At 41.4% G+C, this 17277-nt stretch overlaps 1 protein-coding gene across 1 annotated transcript in view; it reads right to left on the bottom strand.

Annotated features, from left to right (window-relative positions):
* plxnc1 (plexin C1) overlaps positions 1–12783 on the bottom strand; it is a 23378-nt gene extending 10595 nt beyond the window's left edge. Inside the window, exons 1-20 of the mRNA XM_053414632.1 lie at positions 11527–12783; positions 11022–11144; positions 9133–9267; positions 8914–9014; positions 8722–8827; positions 8468–8633; positions 8091–8184; positions 7522–7597; positions 7064–7105; positions 6781–6914; positions 5977–6156; positions 4332–4440; positions 2981–3160; positions 2727–2894; positions 2502–2601; positions 2309–2410; positions 1471–1574; positions 1339–1380; positions 1119–1243; positions 815–1013 (exon numbers count right to left, since the gene is read on the bottom strand). Coding sequence (XP_053270607.1) covers positions 815–1013; positions 1119–1243; positions 1339–1380; positions 1471–1574; positions 2309–2410; positions 2502–2601; positions 2727–2894; positions 2981–3160; positions 4332–4440; positions 5977–6156; positions 6781–6914; positions 7064–7105; positions 7522–7597; positions 8091–8184; positions 8468–8633; positions 8722–8827; positions 8914–9014; positions 9133–9267; positions 11022–11144; positions 11527–12519 — 3279 coding nt within the window. The 5' untranslated portion in view covers positions 12520–12783. The remainder of the gene's footprint in view (positions 1–814; positions 1014–1118; positions 1244–1338; positions 1381–1470; positions 1575–2308; positions 2411–2501; positions 2602–2726; positions 2895–2980; positions 3161–4331; positions 4441–5976; positions 6157–6780; positions 6915–7063; positions 7106–7521; positions 7598–8090; positions 8185–8467; positions 8634–8721; positions 8828–8913; positions 9015–9132; positions 9268–11021; positions 11145–11526) is intronic.
* Between the last annotated feature and the right edge of the window lie 4494 nt (positions 12784–17277).

Consider the following 17277-nt stretch of genomic DNA (forward strand, 5'->3'; position numbering starts at 1 on the left):
GTTTACTGGCTGAAGTCAAACACATCACATCTAGAACAGAGCCCTCTTTAAGGAAGCAGCAACTCAAAGTAACAGTTAAAATACAAAGGCTGCCAGGCTAGTAAACCATCACATCGGTTGTGTAGGTACAACAATTTAATATCAATACTTTGTTTGGTATGAGATATAACCTGGGAACTCATGACATGAACACTCCACTGGCTCCATTAGAGCAGCACACAGCTAAAGTCCTTTCTCATGCTAATGTGTCTGTTTTTGGCAGAGGAGGTTTAGTGAGGACAGGACGTGGTTTATCCAAGTTATTTTTACAATAATAACCTGATGAGAAATTTCTGAGACACCCCCGAAAACATCTGAATAATCACAAGTACATCATGGGAGTACAACACCTCCTTGTACTTAGGTTACATAAACAGTAACCCACACATATTCTGATGCATGGTCTGTACGGTGTAATTATTAACAGGTTTACTTCACACGTTTTATTATATAGAGATACTTTTACCCAATGTTATTAATACCACAGAGTAACAAGTAAAGTCATGACTAAAACTGCACTGAACTCCGCAGGTTCTGCAGACCTTCTCCAACTGACCTTTGTTGACGCTTCTAACACGCACTAGACGCAAATAAAACTAAATAATATCTCCTGCTGAAAAAACCGTGTCGCAAGCTGTCTTAAGACAGTCAGACTTAAGAGTCTGACTGTCTTGGGTTTCACAAACCAGTCGCCGTTTTAATATATAATATTAAACCACAAGGACGGTCCGGCTAAAAGGAGCTACAAAGATTACAAGAAACCAAGTGGACGGACCCGCAGGAAGCCATAAAGGCATATGGACATCCAGTTGGTCAGCAGTTTCTCCACCGTTGACTCAGTGCCTCGTAGCAGCAGTTTGGAATGGGTGTTGCTGTTTTGTTGCATCAGATCCTTCAGCAGAACCTCCATCACCTCTGTCAGGTACAGCAAGTCGCCGTGGAGCGCTACTGTTAGTAGAGACGCCAGAGCACACCTGTAACAGAACAGAGGAACACGAGGAAGAGAGCAAGAGGAGAAAACAATGGTTAGCAAATGGATAAAAGACAATAAAACTGCTTTACGGAAAAGAGAGACTGACTTGTTTTTGATGGTGAAGCTCTTCTGCTCCTCCAGGGCGTGAACCATAGACGTGAGGAAGAGCCGATTGTGGATCAGCTGGGACAAGACGAGGCAGCACTCGTCAAGCTGAACCTTCCCTGCGTCCTGATCCAAGGTCAGATACAACAACAATGCATCACTGACCCATCGCGGACAAACTGCACATCGTGACGTGAATCGCAGCCGGTGTCCAACCTTACCTGACCAATGTCTTTGATGCACAACTTCATCAGCGTCCCTCTCTGGGAAACAGTAACACAAGGGAAACATCTGGATTATGGATAATGATTTCTCGCTAATTACCACATCAGTCTGAGGGATGTTCACTGTACCTCAGGAAAAAAGATTCTGGAGGCAAAGTGGTTGTAGTCCAGGAAAGGAATCGCTCCAACGTTTTCAATCAGGCCAATTTGCTCTGTCTGCAGATCCACAAAACCTGTGGAGGACAATGAAATGATGGAGTAGACCAGAGTGACCATGCAGGTTTAATAAACACACATACGTGTTTGTACTTCTGTCTTAGTGTGGACACTCATTGACAAAATGCATTCCCTAACTCTGACCATAACCATCCAAACTACACATACACAAACACACACAGTGACTCTACAGTGTGAGATTAAACAACTAACTTGTGAAGCAAGTGTCCACTTGGAGGTTACAAATACAAAGACGGAGTGAAAATGGATGTGGTTCTGCAACTGACTTTTCAATATTTGACTTTAAGTTCGAATAGTAAAAAAACACTTTATACTATAACTATTCTTATCTTACTTATTCTATGAGATATATTATGCCTATAATCAGGTTCATCATTTGAATTAGGGTAATTATTTGAAAATGTTTACATGCTCTAATGATCAGTGAAAGGGACGTCTTCATCTAATTACAAACACATCACTTTAATATACAAAGAGTGGGTGAATGCTATCCAACACTTGTAAACATACAGGAACCCTCTTGTCCATTTGTTCATTTATCTAAGGCGAATGAATATATTGCTGTAAATGCACCAGAGGGAGCGTGTCTGATTCTGTTTAAAGCGAGACTGCATATGACAGCAGAGGAAGAGGATTAGCAGGTTGGGATGGAACTTTCTATGAAAGCGTTGATACTTGATCCGCACCTTCCTCATTCTGTACGGACACGGGGCGGGACTTTGTGACTGACCTTGTCTGATATCGTTCCTGATGTCCAGCTCCAGGTTTTCCATGTCACTGTTCATCTTAGCGGTGAGCTTCTTCTGTTTGCTTCGGTAAACCATCACCACCGCTGGGGGTCAAAACCAAGTGGTTGAATTTCGCAGATAAAAAAGAGGAAATAGTTTGGCTCCAATTCGCTCAGCTGGACTTTTTGTACTCACTGATGATAATGCAGGGTATCGGCAGCAGAAAGAGCAGCAGCCAAATAAACGGAAACGATGATTTACGTTGGAGTTTTACCGTCTTGTCCCCATACTTTATCTGTAAAAAAAGCAATAATCACAGTATATTTGAAAGAAATTAGACAACAGATATATGTTTACTACTTTGGAACTTCAGTACAACAAAACACTTGCTTGCTCTGTTTCTGTGACTTTAAGACTCACCATTAAATGCTGAAATTCTGCAACTCGTGTGTTTTGGATTTCACAGGCAAACGTGTCAGTCTCATTGTGACTTTCTTTGGTCGTCATGGTGCAGTTAAAACGTTCTTCTCCCAGAACGGCAGATACTGACAACTCTGTTTTCATCATCTCCAGTTTGTCTGCCTTTTTCTGAGATGAAAACATAAACCAACACTCAACTTTTTAAGGCTCCGTGTTTGTGAATGTGTGATAAAAAGATGAGAACAGTTCTTTACCTCTATGGTGATGCGCAAGTAGTCCCCGACAATGATGGATTTGAAGCTGATAAACTTGGGCTCTGGGTAGACAGTGATGGTTGGGGTGCAGGGCAACGTTTCATTACCTACTTTCAGAAACACAGTGCTGGGAAAAGGCCCCTGTGCATTTACAGCTGCAACTGTTTCATAGGTGAGATTCTGCAGAGAATTAAAAGGAACATTCTGTGTTATATAGAATATGATATACTGATGCATATTTCTATCAAACTTACTAATGATAATTCATTAACAGGAGCAATCTTCATCAACTTGAAGAAAGCTTTTGACCTGGTTGATCACTGCCTTCTTTTAAACAAACAGTTTTACAATTCTATACTATGGTTCAACTCTCATCTTCATAACAGGAAACAATGTGTTGTTTTACAAAAAAACTGATACATGAAAACAAGAACGAGGTGTGAAACAAGGCTCAAGTCCTCAACTGCTCTTGAATCAATGATCTCCCCACAATATGCTCCGAATGTTGTGTTCATCTTTATGTAGATGATGCGGTAATATACACGACTCAAACGGATTTTAACGTCTTACTAAAGTACAACCCTGGCTCGCTGCTATAAACAAATAATAACAAAACTACTCATGTGTTATTTCCTGTCCCTTGCAAACAGCGGAACCCACCATGGGTTGCATTTTGCATTGGCAACACAAAATATCTGACAAACAAAGGCACAATTTTTTTCTAATGAGGCTTCAGAAACAATTGGCCATCCACATTGCATACAAGTACAAAGAATAAATATTACATGTACAAATATGTATTTTGTAAACACAAATCATTTCTGTTTAAAGCTCCTTCTGATGGAATTATTTACGAGCAAATATTCAATCCATATCCTCTTTCCATATCTTCTCAAAATGTACTTGTACTGAAAACAAGTTGATGCATCCCAAGGGGTTAATCCTCATAAACAATTTCAATAGTAATAATGTGACACGGTTTGACATATGAGCTTCTCTCTGTATAGCTGTTTTCAGTCATGGACTCTGGAAAATTGGATCTGGACATTATGTAGAGCTTGTTTTTCAGACATGAAGAAGGCAGCAGAAGACTGTCTGGGCAGACACGTTCACAACAGCACGAATATTTCCAGAGAATTAAGGGGCTGGAAGGAAACGTCCCAAAAAAGGTCTGAAAGCGGCGAGAAAATTGTGACGTTGAATTTGTGACTAATACTAATATTATAATGTAAAATACGAGACATATTGCTAAAGGTTACTTGTGATGATTTGGCATGTTGTGATATAATGTGACAGTGTAGTGTATTTCAGCGTGACGTAAAAGTGGAACACTGCCTGTCTGCAGACCCACCTGATAGGTCCTGTTTTGAGGAAGTCGGACTTCCTGCGGGGCGTGGCTCTGCGTGACACCTTCCACAAAGTCCAGATGAGAGCCTATGATTGTCAACTTCCTCTTCCCACTACCAGGAGACAGGGCAGCAGCCAATCAGAGACAGAGAGAGAGAGAGAGAAAGGGGCTGGGGGTTCAACTCTCTAATGTGTTTCTCGCAGTTAAGTGAACTAATTGAGATAAGCCTTAGAAAACAGTTTAATGAGCCGGTCACCATAATACTGACATTAAATGAAGCAGCCAGATCCCCTTCAAACTTTGATGACATCACAAAGGCTCTAAAATCCAAATAGACTAAATGACGTCACATTATTTTCTTTGCACACCTGCTGTGTTATAAAATGTTCACGTCCTGTATAGTCCATACCACAAAAAAATATATAAAATTTTGCAAAGTGTCAAAGACAAAGGCTGAAGTGGAAGTGGAAGTTGCTGCAAGTAAAAGAGGAAGTGGTCTTAAGGTGAAAGACGTTGCTTTGGGGAAGTAGCAATCTTTCCCAATCGGTCGACCATCTACTTCTCACTGTTCCTCACTTACTTAGCGTACCAGTGGTGTATCTAGAAATAGCCTACTTACTTTTTTACTGGCCTTATGTACTTATTGTGTTTATCTCTGCTCGCATTGCTTTGTGTCCCCTCCCCATTAAAATGAGCCGCAAAAACTGATCCCAGTGATGATCTTGTTTGATCAGAATCCTTACTCTTCCATTTCAGAATTGATTGTGTGATGATCAGTTGTTCCAGCTCTTTAAGAGATCGGCACAGTCTTGATATATTTTACATCCTCTACTTAGTCCTTGACGGCTGAAGCACTAATCCGGGACTTTAAAGAAGTTCTTGTTTGAGAAGTTCTTTTTTAACAAGTTCCGCAAAACAAAAACAGTTCTTCGCTTTGGAGAAACACACATCAAACATTTCTGTAGCTGGAAATGTTTACCTCCACCAGGGAGGTTATATTAATACATTATTATTATTACATGTCATTTAGCTGACGCTTTTGTCCAAAGCGACTTACATTTTTAGTACACTCAACATTTATGAGGGGCCATTTAGGGGTTCAGTATCTTGCCAAGCACACTTCGGCATGCAGATGGGGAAGAGTGGGGATTGAACCAGCAACCTTCATGTTGGAGAACGCCTACTCTACCCCCTAGGCCACACCGCCCCATATGCCATATACCAAAAGACTTTAAGAACAGGTACAAGGCTTTTAATTCCAAATGACAGATAAAAGAAGTGGCTGCACATGGCCGGTCGCTCAGTAAGACGACGACAGACTTTCATGTTTTTAAGGTGGTTTGTAGGTTAGTTAGTAGAAATGATGCATTATGGGTCAGAGAAGAACTTTGGTGCCGATCCCGAAATTGTTTTCTGTTTCCTTAACATTGTGATACAGGGCATTTTACTTCATTTTTATTGATTTTCTCAAGAGGATTATTAAAACAGACACGTTTAGGGGAGGAATATTTAAGACTGTGCGGAATTAAGTCTGGATCCAAAAATCTGGACCGAGTTCATTTCAATGTGGTGAACTTGATGAAGGTATGCGTTCTACTGAGTGACATTGTAGAATTCAGCATGAAAGAACCAACAAATCCAAACATACCTGAGCCAGGTGCTGTTTGGTACAATGTTGGAGCAGGATGGGGATGACTGGTAGGTGATGGTGCTGCTGCCGTGGCAACTACCGTCTGGGAGGAGGGCACAGACTTTGACCACGCCTTTACTCTCCGCACTGGGAATGTGGAACGTCAGACTCGTGCCCGTGTTGTTCCAAACAGGAGATCTGACAGGTACGCACAGGATGAGAGAGTAGAAACATAAGGACGTAATTAAACATCCATTTAATCTCACTTAAATGTTATTTCATCAGAATCATGAGTCTACAGGTGTTATACATCATATATCATATCACACAACCTTAGAGAAGAAGCTGAAACGGACAACGCCCAAGGTCACAAGAATCAAAAATTATCTTATCGCTGAATCCTTAAACACATTTAATTTGCAGTTTATTATCAGACACCAAAAAGTCTGTCAGAGTGATAATGTTTTAAAGGGAAACATCACACGTATAAATTATTCTGTGCATCACTGGATCAACACATTCAGTAGCGCAACATTTTTCTATTGCAGTGTTTTCTATTGTTTTTGAGAAGTATTATCGCTTTTAAAATGTAATGGATTATTTAAAGATAATAAACCAAGTATTTAGTTACATCTGTGAGCAGAACCATATTTGACATCCACACCCAGTTTTTTTATTTAGGAAAGAGAAGCAGATTCATATGTTTTGACAGGACACTGTCACCTTGAAAAATATGTCAAGTTATACGACAGGTGTTATTTCCCATTAACGCCTGCTCTCTTTGCATAATGCATAATCTTAGTCGTCCGTGAGCTGACTCACTCTTGTGGCTTGCATTCTGTCCGCGCCTGCAACCTCACTCTGGTCACGTCACTGAGGTTACGACCGTATAACACTGCGTGGTTTCTGCCGTAGAAAGACACAACGCCAGGATCGATGGAGGAGATCTCTGGCGTCTGACGGTAAAACACACACACACACACACACACACACACACACAGATAATTATTTGGTACTGCCTACTGATGTTTTGAATTGGACTGAATGTGAAAAAGGTGAACTTCAGTGGGAAGCACGTGTGTGAGAGTCGAGGGTTCAGACTCACAGAAAACTTTATTCCTGACACCATCCTTTTGCAAACACTGTCCTGCAGGAGGAAGCAGGAGGAGTAAATTCAGCAGGTTGCAGAAATACGCAGGAATTAACAGCTAAGATAACAGTAGAAAGCAGCTAGCATGGTAGAATCCAACTACTTTAATTCAGTCTTATTTACATGTTGTATGTATGTGCAGAGATAAACACAAATAAATAATAATACACATGAGGTAAAAGTTCAAAGTCAAAGTTTGTAAGAATGAATCTATAAATATTTGGTATTCCTGACAAGGGAAGAAATTATGAGATTGGTATTCCCATCAAAGCAAAATCTACATATTTTCTTGCTGAGGTGCACGTCCACCAGGGTTTTAACATCAATTTCACATAAAATAATGTCTCCAATGTGGTACAATACATAGGAAGACTGGAAAAACATGGTAGATAGATAAAAATGGCCAAAATTACATTTCTGACTCCTTCATTTTCCCAGGAACACTTGTTTTTGCTCCAGCTGCATCCGGCCTCGAAACACTGCCGACACCTAAAGAGAAATCAGACCTTACTTAACAGGCACCAAAACACCAAAATTACAGACAAGGTTTTTCTTTTCATATAAACAAACTGGACACTTACAACAAAGTATTAGGGCCATTGTGAAGAAATAGGGTTAGGGTTAGGGAAATTCTTCTTTTTAAGGATAATGTAAAAAAAAAAGGATAATCTACAAAAGGCATGGCATTGGGAATTTTTGGAGGAAAAAACAGCCAGTATATTGCGAGAATAACAAAAAAAATGTGTTTATGATCAACAAACTACAAAACACACAGCTATTTTCCTTCTCTACAAGAGAGAATATATAAAATAATTATAATATCCTTGGTACTCCCTTCATTCTCAAGAGCTGTTTTTTTTTATCCTATTACTCCATCGTAGAAACTGATCATTTCTTCAGCACTTGCAGGTTTTATCTTTTTCGATCTAAACATGTGTTTGCAGTAAGTGTTTTGATTTGTGTAGAGCAGCTGTGGACTTACAGGACAGAGGTTGGCGGACCCCTGATGTCAGAGCAGTTGGTCAGTGTCAGTCGTTCTAATAACTGCGTCTTCCCAAGGCTCATGTTTACAAAGACTGCAGAGATAAACGAAACAATGAACATTACAGCAAAGAAAGTTCATCTCATCATAGTTTTCAGTAATGAACAGTTGCATGAAGAGGAAAGAGGAAAGGGGTAATGTGGCAGAATCCTTGCACTGCTAGTTTCACTTTCACCATTATGTGACGCAGACTGAGATGCAGCTAGTAAATACCAACTGAATGTTAGTAGTTATCATTCACGCACACAGCTATTCTATACCTAGGAAATTGTGTGCATCTCATTCACATGCGATTATATTTATCAAAGATTACTAACCTTCTGCGGGAAGTGGGCCATTAGGGAGGATGCAGGTGCATTGTGGGAACATCGGAGCAGGGCCACTGGTACATTGAAGCGCAATGGAACCCGCAGAAAACTGACAGGCGAAGTTGGACTGTGCCATCTGACCTGCGGTCAGGTGAGTCTGGACGTTCAGTGTGATCTGAGAGAGGTCGGGATGTGAGGGTTTAAAGAACAAACAAGCCACAGACACAACTGATGATAGTTCAAACTCTGTCCTTCATCTCTACCTGGCCAGTTGGCTCCTTAGCAACTCTGTGGGAAACCATTTTCTCTTGATAATCCTCAGGAATGGACAACCAGTCTGAATCTACACAGTCGGCTTCAAACGTGCAACTAGGAAAAGAAAAAGATCTGAGAACTGACTTAACAATTGTTCGGAGCTGTTAACAGATTGTTTAAAGATGCAGATGTTTCCTCACCTATCTTTGGAGCCACACCAGACACAGTGCGGATCCTGTGCAGACCAACACTCCTTCACATCTCTGTACATGCTGCAATTTGATACAGGAACCCGCTTCATCTAGAACAAAACACAACACTTAGCTACACTTTGAAACAATATAAAATACAACCTAAATAAGTTGGATCAGAATTATCCTTTCACCTTTAATATTTTTTTACATGTACAATGCACTCACCTGGTTTCTTACTGGCATGTACACATAGTTACGATCCACCGGATCCAGCTGAATCTTGGGAAACACTTGGCGATCGTCATCAGCTCTGTAGAGCACCATGGGACAGGAGGTGTGATAGTCCTTATCCACAGCGAGCTGATGACAAGAGTACAGCTCTGGTTATGTTTCTAAGAAACCAAGCTGCTGTGGTGTTAACTTTTTTAAAAGGTAGAGATAATATCGGGGGAAAGGGTAAATGTTCCTCTGTTTATGAGCAGACACAATAAAGTTGGCTATAACCAGCTGTAAACTCATGTGTTCAGTTTGACTTTGGGTGGATGGCTCAGCTTACTAGGTAACTTAAATCAGTCCTATGACTACCTGCCAGTGTGTCATAACAATGAATAAAAAACAAATACTTTTTTATGTCATGAACAAATACGATCAAACGACCTGATATGCTAAAATATTTCCATTTGTTGAAAAGGCTTTAAAAGGTCTTTAAACCACTTTCCTTAATTTTTGGGTGGATTAATGTAAGCATTATTAAAATTAGACATTGATAAAAAATTGGATGCTAATAACTTTATTAAAAAATTATAGAGTAAAACAATCAATTCAATAAATCTATTTCCTGTTCACCAGTAGATCTTGTTCAGCTTATTCATTGATAAGGGAACAAGTCTCTGGTGCTCATGTGATCACGATTTTCAGCACAAGATGACAAACACAATACATCATGCATTAAAGGGAGGCCTTTCTTTCACTGTGAAGTAAACAGTGACTAGAACTCTGTTTTCTAGGCTTTTGCTTGTTTGCTTACTGCGGTAGTTTAGAAGTCTCGTGCTGATGATCACATCTTTGTACAGTTTCTCACGTGTTAGCTCTTCAATAAATAGCATTTTTTATGGACTATTCTCAGCTATGGCATAATACACATTTGATATGCCAGAGTGTGTATATGTGTACATCAGCAAGACAGTGCAAGGGGGAAATAAAAACAAAGTAATGTTCATCAGAGTGAATTAACACTTGATGATGGTAGTTTGGTTTTTTAACCCTTTAATTTCAATTTGACAAAATCCTAAACTTCTTTCTTTCTTCATTATTGCTGCTTTTCACCAGTTGTTCAACTTTAATCCAGTCCGGTTTGCTAACACTGTAAAGAAGAAATAATGGAAACATTATCCGCTGCTGCGATGAGTGGCTGTGGTGAAGCGGGGGACTGTGTGTAATTCAGGACACAAGCTAATGACAGCCACCATTATGGTTGTTGAGCCTAACCTTGATCCACTCTTGCCTTTCAGGGCTAATTGAGGACGCTGGGTTTTCTCTAAGAGCTCACGGCATCGGAGAAAATAAAAAATGCAGTGTGTCGAAATCTTCAAATCTTCGTTATTGTCTCCTCGTCGTATCCACATCATGTGACTTGCCCTATGTTGCCCCACTTAGCCATCAACTATACAGGATATGATGCAATTGTATGTTGCGTTGCTCAGGTTGAAAGGTTAAACAGAAATGTGATGCCTGTCCTCGCTCCGTTTGTAATGTTTATTTTGCGTTGAATAATTGTAGCTCGATATCATTTAAGAAAATGGAAACAAACACGTTGTCCTTTCTCATCAACATTGTACATATTGTTACTTTGTTGATGTGCTGTGCTCCAGGTGACATCTATCGTTCCTCTGTCTGTCCTGGGAGAGGGATCCCGCTCAGCGTTTATTTCCCCCTTGACTAAAATGGGTTTTATTAGGTACTTTTTCTTATTCTTGCTGAAGGTTAAGAACGGAGAAAGTCTAACCCTAGAAGCCCCATTTGTGAATATGGGTTAGACAAATATAACTTGACTGACTGACTTAATTTAAAAAAAACAAACAGATATCAGTAGCAGAGATTGAGATGACACACACCTTTATGAGCTGCCCATCTCCAGTCCCGATGAAGAAGACAACCCAGGTTTTGTGCCTCACTGCCAGCACAGAGGTCATGTTGCTCTGCCTGAAGAGCACGGCTTTCGGCTTCAGTGTCTTCGGCTGACAAACACAAACACATTGATCGTCACATCTGGAGCCAACAGAGCTCGAAAGGAGAGGTACTTCAAATAACATGTCATTAGTCAAGGCTCAATACTTAGTCCTCAGGTAAAGAGAGTCATGTTCATGTTTTAAGCCCATTGACTGAAGCTGCATGTCCAGCCTTAGTGTTGGATTTTACTTTTTTAATGAGTCAAATTCATGTCACTTTGAACTTTATTTCTTATATATTTTGCTCTTCAATAATATCAACTCAGTAGCTACCAGCTGGACTCTCACACAACCCACTGGCTGCCTACTTACAGTTACTGGATAACCAATATATTGATTATTAATTATTTTGTTATCGAATCTAGAAAAGCTTCATAAATGGACACATTACCTCGGGGGCACTGGTGTCTCTAATTTTGCTGCCGAAGTCTGGATCTGGTTTTTGTTCTCCGCTGAAATCAGGGCTGATGTCAAACACGAGCAGTTCGGTGTTGGTCCGTCCCACGTCCGCACTGAACACTCCGCTCCACAGCACCTGCTGCTCCCCCGGGATCACCGAGGAGGCCACGAGTCTGTGACCTCCGGCTTCAGAGACCCTGAGAGTCGCACCTCGCAGCGACTTGAGAGTCAGAGTCTTGCTGCCTCCGCCCTTGAGCCAAATCAGACGGATTCTGTTGCTTTTATCGCCAGAGCGCACGTTGGAGAGCAGATACATGGTGGAACTGATCTGAAATCCATCCACAAACTCCACTTCGCCACTGCTTTCGATCAATGGATTGCCACCGTAAAGGTCAACGAGAGAAAATATGCCTCCCTCCTGGTTCTTCTCCGCGTTCTGGAGCTGGACAGTGACTAAGGTAGTTGTGCAGCTGGTCCTCTCCTTCTGGTTCTGACTTTGCCGTAACGCGGTCAGAATGTACGTGTTCTTCTCCACCTTCACCAAGACTGCGACGGACGCGTTGCTGTGATCCAGTGATCCCACCTGGATGCTCTCACTGTGCTGGAGGCTGGAGATGTCCATCAGCTTCAGAACCTCGCAGTGGCCACACTCTTTATCGATCACCCCGCAGCTGATCAAAGTATCGCTCTCAACCAATGGAAGCAACACGTTGATCCTGAAAGTTGCGTTCGAGAAATCCGTCCCAGAAACCCGGTGAAACTGCACCTGGGCCCCGCCCTTCAGAACTCCTCTCTGGGGCACACTCTGGACCAGGGTCAGGTCGTGTCTCAGCTGGTACAGCGTATCATTTGTAGCCACGTAAACCGTGTTGGTGGCCACGGCGTAGTGGTGGACATCTCCATTGAAAGTGAAGCTTCCATCCTGCAACCGACACCGAGCCGCATCTCCCAAGAGAATAAAAAGAAGACCAGGCAGCAGGGTCATCTTAGAGCAGCGATGGCAGCTTTAACTGGGAAAGCCCTCAAACACTGACGGCCTGCATGGCACCATACACTCCACCACACTGTCACTGGAGCCGTGCGTAAAAGCGCAGCGCCTCAGCAGAAAGCAGAAGTGGTGAAAGTGGGAGGGGAGCGCGCATCGAAAACAAAAACCAACTATCTCAATTACATGATGACTTTGCATCAGTATTGGATTCACTCGGAGGAATTGATCCCACTTTGATCGTGTTTAAAACCAGATCTACAGAGTTTCAGTCTGATATACCCAATGACGCGTGCGATCCTGGGATGGTTACTGACTACGACAGCCTCCAGCTGATATCCCCACAGGAACGAGGTCGTGGGGCGGTAGGCGAGAACCCCCCCCCCCCCCGTCCCCCCGTCCCCCTGCCCCTTTGTAGCCCACTGTATAAGCTGGTAGCACCACTGACCACACCAGAGCAGAATGAAACACAGAAGATGTCAACAAGAAACGACTGGATGACATGTCCGCTCTGCAAAGTTTTTTCCTCTTTGACGTTCAAATAATCAATACGATCAAATTATAAGCATGAGTCAATGTGAGTATACATTCATAGTTCCAGCTACTTTATCACTGGCATTACCGCTTAATCGTAAAAAACAACATTAAATACAGAATATTTTAAAGAATCCTATACTGCCCTCTTGTGGTTGAACCGAAAGAGTTTGAATCCAAAGCCACTCCAGTTTGTTTGAATGATGCCAATATTTCAGAATTAGTTTGTTCTTGTCACGGAGACCAACATGTTTTCCTGATATGGTTTAAAGTTTCCTTTTCTATTGTTTTTATTTATCATTTAGCCATTAAGAGGCGTGTTATATACTTAGGTTTCACTCTTTTTCTCCTGCTCCTGTTTAACAATGCAACACTTTTACAGAGCAGCTATTTTGACATGGAGTTGATGACATAGGTGATCCTCCGGGCATGAATCAAGGCCGCCCCGTACATACTTTGCTGACTGCAGGGAGGACGTGTATGGTGAGGGTCTGTCCTCCTTGAGGGGTCACTGTGGCGATAATGTGTCAAAGTTTGAATGTCTGCAGTAAATCTGATGTGTTGAGCAGTGCAAGAGTCAAACTTAGGCCATGTTCCTCTAAACACAAGGAACAAAACTACCAATGACACTTCAGAGGGAAAAAGGCTTCACACACAGACTGAAAAAAAAGGGTCAATGTCAGAAAGGCTCTCAATAGCATCAATAACTTTAAAAGTCACTGGTTAATATTGTTTGTTAAATCTGTAAAACTTGTGTAAAAAAAGTTTGGTATGTTATACGCAGACTATTTCTTGAACTATCTCAGCACCTATTTTTAGTCTGCCAGGAACCAACAGCAGCTCTCAGATGAATGCTCCAAATAAAAATGTTACCAAACTTTTTAAAAACTAAAGGGGGCCTCCTTGAGCAAAGACGCTGACAACGCATTTCAATATTGCTAGTTTGATTCTGGTTCAGGGGGAATCAGTGGGGATTAAAACTGATGGTGGCGTCTTAAGACCAACACTGAAGAAAATCAGTTACTGATTTAAATCAAGCTGACAAAATAAATGAATATCAAGGCAGCGGAAAAGGTTCTCAATCAGTATTTCTACCAGCATTGGTACTCATTGGACTCAATTGAAAGCAGCAGGAAAATCCTTCAACATTACACTGGGTTATTGAACATACATTGACACAATTATAAAGAATCATAATCAAACCTTGATTCATGTTCACATTTGTATAGTGGCTCGTAAAGAAATATTGTCCAGGTTGGTGCAGTTTAAATAAACGAGTTACCTTAATTGCTTAAATTCAGCGTCCAGTGTGCTGTGAATTTCATGGAGGAAAAAGTGACGTCTTTCAAGTGTTTTCTTTGGCCTTCACGATGCAGGGATACTGATTTTCCACCTGAACACCCCATACTGACCACCCTGCTGTCATCATCTCCAGTTTGCCCGCCTTTTTCTGAAATGACAACACAAGCAAATGCTGACCTTTCATGAATTGGTGTCATATGTGTGTACATGTGTCCGGAAAATATGCTCTACCTCTATGGTGGATGGCGGGAAACCACATGGATGTGAAACCAGTAAACTCTGGGTCTGAAAAGTAGCGTATTTCAGTGGAGCAGCACAAGGGTTCAGACACAGTGCTGGTATAAATCGCTTGTGTTTTCTCAGCTGCAGGTGCATCATAGGTGAGATTCTGCAGTAGTTGGTTTTGTATATTGCACCATACATCGACACATATTCAATTATGCTCATACTAGTGAAAAATACAGTGTACAATGATTTATAATCCAGCCAGCTATTAGACAATAAATTAAGGCGTTCTGTGTGATACAAGATGGACCAGACTAAAAGCTGGAATTTGAATTCCGGGGCTTACAGACAATTGGATGACAACACAGAGGCAGCATGGAGGCATTTTATGTTTTTTAAAGAAGCGCTCACCATTTACTTCAATTGTAATGGATTGGGCTGTTTACTCCTGAAACACTTCCCCCAACCCTCCATCGGCAAAGTGGTGAGTAGATAACGAGTGAATTTTTATTTTTGGGGAATACTATCCCTTTAAGGACAGAGGGTTGTTTGAATCAGGACCTTCCTGCTCGGAGCTTGTTTCCACTCTCAGTCGCTAGAGGTAACTGTCTCCCTGGGTATAGACATGCAGCGGCATGCAGCAGCAGCCCGGTCAGAGGCAGCAGAGTGTCGGGATCTCCAGCAGCTCCGCTACGTATATTTTCACTGACCCTTCGTTTGAGAGCTGCTGCTCGGTCTCTGTCCTTCCACCCAGCTGCACACACCCCTCCGCCCATCCAGCGCTGCGCTGTGTCCACATCTACATCTGGGAAGGTCAGACGCATCTTCTTTTTTTGTCAACTTGCTATCAGTGGTTTATAGTCTCAGTGGTTTTAGAGGGAATAGAAAAAATAATCCAAATCCCAGTTTACATCCCTAGCATTTTATGCTAGGGAAGTAAACTGCAGCGATCAATAATTCTGTCAAGCAATAAAAGATGTTTCTAAAGTCTTTGTAAGTGTTAGCATGATGTGTTAACCTTAACAGAGACAAACTGATGATTAAGCATTGTCCTACTATTTGATCGAATTGAGTTGATCAGAAATCTCTCATTCTGTTCAAAGGCGAAATACAACCTGACCGACTTGAGATGAAGGAAAAGGAACTGAGTGCGTCAATGTGACACATTATGTGTGTCAGATAATCAGCTGTATCACTTGTCTATGTTCTTTCAGTAATTGACTCATCTGCATATTATGGACATGGAAAGCAACTTTAATTTAGTCTTGTTGTGAGCATGAAATGATCAAGTGACTGTATTTTATGTACAAACAAATAAAAACTCAACATGGTCACGTGTTTAGTAAAAATAACATTATAAAAACTAAAGACTTCTTCTCACAGGAATATATTTGGGAGGTGGGGTGTCAAAAGAAGTGTTTTAAAGAATTTTTAAAACCGTGGTACAAAGAATTTCATCAGAAACATATTTGAAAATGATTTCTCATGCTGATCATCATCAAACATTTACAGAGTCTGTCTGTCTAGATGGCAACAGTCAAAAATATCAGCAACTCAGAAATCACCAGGAACTGTTTCTGGAAGTGAAGACATGTTGTCCAAACCTTTATATACAGTCTATTCCCACAGCTATATGAAGACTTTTTGGATGCAGGTAGTCCATCTGTTCCTGCATCCTAAAAGCTCTGTGGCTTCACTAAACTGTCAGAGAAGATGAAATTCCTATTTGTCCCTCTCCATCCTCCTCCACTTCCTCATATAATGAACACATTACCTGCTGCCTGGAGCTTCCCCTTGTCCTCAGAGAGGCACAAGGTGAGTCTCTGTCATTCACCTGATCTGTTGAGCTCTCTGAAGGCCGATCTGACTGCTTCAGTGTCAGACCTCCTCCTGTGTTTCTATTCAACGACACTCCTTCGCAATGCACACTCAAAGGTTAAACAAATATTGGTTTTTGCAAGAATTCAAATGAGTTAAACCTATAAATGTTTTAGAATTAGTTGATATGATTAATCGTATTTGGCAGTAAAATGAAATAGAGATGTGATCTACTTTTTTCATTTAACCTGCATTAATTAGTTGTTGGCAACTTTGAATCAGCCTAAATCATCGAACCCATTCTCATATTAAGTTTATTCTTTTAACCCTGATGTTCAAGTTCTCATTTTTTTCTGATAAGTTTGGTTATAATTAGTTATTTGATGCTATAAAAATGAGGAGAAACGTTATGAAAGGTAAGACATGTTGTCCATCTCTATATACATGTCTATGGTTACATCCCGCAGCAGAAATGGAGCAGCATTAATTTGGACTCAGGTAAACCTGATGATTTAACGTTCAGTATTTATTTTTACTTTTATTGCAGTGTGAAGTTGCTCCGAGACAGAAAGGATAAAGTACAGTATAGTGTTCAAATGTGACAAGTGTCCCAGCTTGTTGACCACAGTCAAAACCAGATAGAACACAGTGAATTCCAGAGTGTTGGTGCCGTACCTTCGTGTGGCTGTGTGAGTCGAGGCTGTTGGAGCATCACCTTGCTCTTCCTGTGTGTTCTGCAGGACCGCAACCAGAGGGACTTGTCTCTGCTGCGTCGCAGGCTCCAGGATCTGGAGAGCACCCAGCAACTGTGGCTGGAAAAACTGGGATCTGTGGTGCAGACTGACCCGGCCGCAGCCTGACCTCTGACCCCTACACTGC

This window comes from Pleuronectes platessa, chromosome 22 (genome assembly GCF_947347685.1).
Source record: "Pleuronectes platessa chromosome 22, fPlePla1.1, whole genome shotgun sequence".
NCBI lineage: Eukaryota > Metazoa > Chordata > Actinopteri > Pleuronectiformes > Pleuronectidae > Pleuronectes > Pleuronectes platessa.